This window comes from Ursus americanus, chromosome 34, assembly GCF_024610735.1.
Source record: "Ursus americanus isolate L20-20 chromosome 34, mUrsAme1.1.p, whole genome shotgun sequence".
NCBI lineage: Eukaryota > Metazoa > Chordata > Mammalia > Carnivora > Ursidae > Ursus > Ursus americanus.
This window is the reverse complement of record NC_142160.1, coordinates 25712930-25716911: the sequence shown is the minus strand read 5'-3', so window position 1 is coordinate 25716911 and position 3982 is coordinate 25712930. Positions and strand designations below refer to the sequence as shown.

Sequence of the window (3982 nt, the reverse complement as noted above, 5' to 3'; positions counted from 1 at the left end):
CACACACACACCCAGCCCCTAACTGTGATCAGGTCCCAAAGATAAGGAACTAGAAAAAAAAAACTGAATTCTGAACGTAGTCGAAAGCACAGATGGGAGCCAGGGAGAATTAATAAAACTATCCAAAAAAAAAAAAAAAAAGGAAAAAAGAACCCAACAAAAAGGCCTGTGGCCCGAGCCGGATGCAAACAGCTGCCCCTGAGCCCTGCCCGCTGGGTCTGAGCGCGAGCCGGGGCTCCATATCCGAGCCTCCTTAAGAGTAGGAGGAGCTCCCAGGCCTCTGTCAGGCTCCTTAAGCCGTTTCTTTCAAGCCCTGAATGCCTGAATGTGAGCTGCCCACCACCCTCCCCTCCCTCCCCCACTCCGCAACCCCACTCCACTCCAGCGGCTCGTAAAAAAAAAAAAAAAAAAAAAAAAGTTTCAACAACAACAGGCAGGACCAATAGCATCTCGAAAAGCCGGGAAAGGGGGCCGAGCAAAGGGCGAAAGAGAGTGGAGAAAGGAGAAAGCGGGCAGGCTCGGAGCGCGCGGGGCCGGGGCTCGGCGAGCTGGAGGAGCGTTGCTAATGTTTTTGTTTGTTTGCTTTTCCATGCATGCATAATGAGGGGGCACCGCGGCACCACGCGGGGGCTCCCGGCCCACTTTTGTATTTAAAGCCTCGCAGCCAGCGAGTCCGCAGCCGGGCTCAGCGGATCCGCTCCCCGGGCCCCTTGTCACCCGAGAAGCCGTCGCCGAGGGAAGCCCGGGAGCCGCTCCCCGGCCGCGCCGAGTTTCTTGTTCTCCCCGCGCCGCCCGGAAAGGGCTCCCCGGAGCTCGGCGAGGCCGGGGTCGCCGCGGGCGGAGGGGGAGGGGACGCGGGCGTCCGGGCCGCGGGAAGGCGGGCAGCGCACTGACGCGAGCCAGGAAGCGGCGCGATGCGAGAGCCCGCGGCGGCGGCGGCTGCAGTGGCGGCGGCGGCGCGGCGCTGAGCCCTGGAGGAAGGAGCCGCCGCGGCCGCACAACGGATCTGCAGGCGCGGAGCAAAATGCACCCGCGGCGCCGCGCGGTCCTGCAGCCCCGCCGCGGCCCCGCGGCCCGCAGCCCCCCGGGGCGGCAGTGAGCGCCTCCCGCCACCGCCCGGGGCCGACCGGAGGGGCTCTTCGCGGCTGTGCTTTTCTGGGAAGCCACCAGAGCCCGAGCAAGCGGGCAGCCCGACCTTCTGCGAACGGCGCGGCACCAGTGAGCGGCGCGCATGGATTTATGAAAACACTCATGCAAGAAGTTGGCAGGACTGGGGCAAACTTTTCCACCGGCTCCGCGTCCGCCGCTGCCCGCGCCTCGTCTCCTTTCCCCTCCTCACCCGGCGGCCGCCGCTGCCCGCGATGGTGGCAGGGCTGCTGGGCGGCGGCGGCGGGGCCCGCGCGGGGACCGTGCCGGGCGCCTGGCTGTGCCTGATGGCGCTGCTGCAGCTGCTGGGCTCGGCGCCGCGGGGCTCGGGGCTGGCGCACGGCCGCCGCCTCATCTGCTGGCAGGCGCTGCTGCAGTGCCAGGGGGAGCCGGAGTGCAGCTACGCCTACAACCAGTACGCCGAGGCGTGCGCGCCGGTGCTGGCGCAGCGCGGCGGGGGCGACGCGCCGGGGGCCGCCGCCGCCGCCTTCCCGGCCTCGGCCGCCTCGTTCTCGTCGCGCTGGCGCTGCCCGAGCCACTGCATCTCGGCGCTCATTCAGCTCAACCACACGCGCCGCGGGCCCGCCCTGGAGGACTGTGACTGCGCCCAGGACGAGAACTGCAAGTCCACCAAGCGCGCCATTGAGCCGTGCCTGCCCCGGACGAGCAGCGGCGGCGCGGGCGGCCCGGGCGCGGGCGGGGTCATGGGCTGCACCGAGGCCCGGCGGCGCTGCGACCGCGACAGCCGCTGCAACCTGGCCCTCAGCCGCTACCTGACCTACTGCGGCAAGCTCTTCAACGGGCTGCGCTGCACCGACGAGTGCCGCACGGTCATCGAGGACATGCTGGCCGTGCCCAAGGCGGCGCTGCTCAACGACTGCGTGTGCGACGGCCTGGAGCGGCCCATCTGCGAGTCGGTCAAGGAGAACATGGCCCGCCTGTGCTTCGGGGCCGAGCTGGGCAACGGCCCGGGCAGCAGCGGCTCGGACGGGGGGCTGGACGACTACTACGACGAGGACTACGACGACGAACAGCGCGCCGGGGGCGCGGGCGGCGAGCAGCTGCTGGACGACGACGACGGCGTCCCGCACCCGCCGCGCCCGGGCGGCGGCGCTGCAGCGGCGGGCGGCCGCGGGGACCTGCCTTACGGGCCCGGGCGCAGGAGCAGCGGCGGCGGCCGCTCGGCGCCCGGGGGCGCCTGGACCCTTCTCGCCTCCATCTTGCTGCTGCTGCTGCTCCCGCTGCTCTTTTAGCCCTCGCGCCCCCCGCCGTGGGCTGCGGGAGGGCCCGCTCTGGGGCACCTGTGGCTGGGGGACAGAGGGGATGGTTGGGATACTTTCCAAAACGTGTTGTGAGTAGACTCTGCCTAGCGGGTCACCCCTTCACGACTCTTGGCACTTCTCCCGTGTCCTCTCCCGAACATGACTTCTTGGACATCCTCCCCTGCCCCCATTCCAGGCTCCAGAAACTCCCAGCTCATCTGCCCGCAGGAACCGGCCTAGCTAGGGTTTAGGACGCCCGGGATGGAATGGGCGGGGATGGGGGGAGTACAGAACCATAGTTTGGACTCGGAAGAGAGGATACCGACCTGTGGGGCCCTAACAGTTTCAAGGGAGCGGGCTTGGAGCAGGAGTTTGAAGGAGGATTTACATTTGCAAAAGGGGCTGTTTATTAGCATATTTGCTGCGCATGGGGCGGGGTGGGGGGCGCGAGGGGGGGGGGAGTGCCGGTGTCGAGTTTTATTGTGGCCAGTGAGGACATTGCAATCCTGAGTAAACAGAAAAGTCCCACTACCAATTCCTGTGTTTACTCTCGGTCAGCGCTCAGAATTCTGTTTGGGCGGGGGAGGAGGGATAGGAAGGGGTTAATATGCCTGAATTAGTTTGGGATAACTTTGAGCCCTTGACCTTAATTTCTTTGCCACCACTCTGATCTCTTCACACATTTCTTAGGATTAAGGGTCAAAAAATGCTGATCTGAAGAGTTGCTAGTGGTTGAACAATGCAACTTTTTATGTAAAAGAGCTCTGCACTGCCATCTATGAAAGCCTCTTCATGATGTTTGTCTTGTTGTCATTTTTGTTCTTTACATCAAGAAATTGTATGTACAAATATGCGGAGAGAATATATCGCCTCTGCTTTTATCAGGGTGCTAAACCCTGGTACTTCTATATAAAGTGTATTAAAACTGGGATTTGTTACCAGTTGCTGTACTTTGTATATAGAATTTTTATAAAGTGTATGCTTCAGAAATAATTTATTTTTAAAAAGAAATTAAAATTTTAAATCTGCAACCACGTTACACCTTTCCTCCCTGAAATGTATAGAATCCGTTTGTCACCGGGGATCCAAACCCACCGTCCATTGTGAAGTGTGCTCTATCTAGAACAGTCTTAAAATGTACAGTGTATTTTATAGATTTGAAGTTAACATTGTTATTTTCAAGAGGATTTATGGACATTGTAGAAATGTATAAATGCATTTCCAAACTGCCTTAAACATTGTATTTTTATAGACATCCTTAAAAAAAAAGTCCTATGTTTTAAGTAACTATGGCTTTGTGTATTTTTTGTTATTTGTTTTATTAAAATGTGTACATCAGTAAAGAGTTTTTAAATAATGAATATGGTGTAGTTACTTTCCAGAGTTACATTGTGGTTTACCCAATAAGGGGTAAGGAGGGGGGTGGAGGGGCCACTGGGAATCTATCAACCATCAACTGAAATTAAAATACAGTACAAGACAAGAACTGAGGGCTATTATTTCTGCCTCTAATTTAATGAACAATTAGACATGTGTAAATGAAGCAGCTAAAAAGATATAACCCACTGGCCTGC

The 3982-nt window shown here is 59.3% G+C and overlaps 1 protein-coding gene across 1 annotated transcript; it reads left to right on the top strand.

The window, feature by feature from the left end:
- Positions 1–1250: 1250 nt before the first annotated feature.
- Positions 1251–3769, top strand: GAS1 (growth arrest specific 1). Its single transcript, XM_045780925.2, has one exon. It carries the CDS (start codon positions 1362–1364, stop codon positions 2397–2399), a length of 1038 nt encoding a protein of 345 aa, XP_045636881.2. The 5' UTR covers positions 1251–1361; the 3' UTR covers positions 2400–3769.
- Positions 3770–3982: the final 213 nt, after the last annotated feature.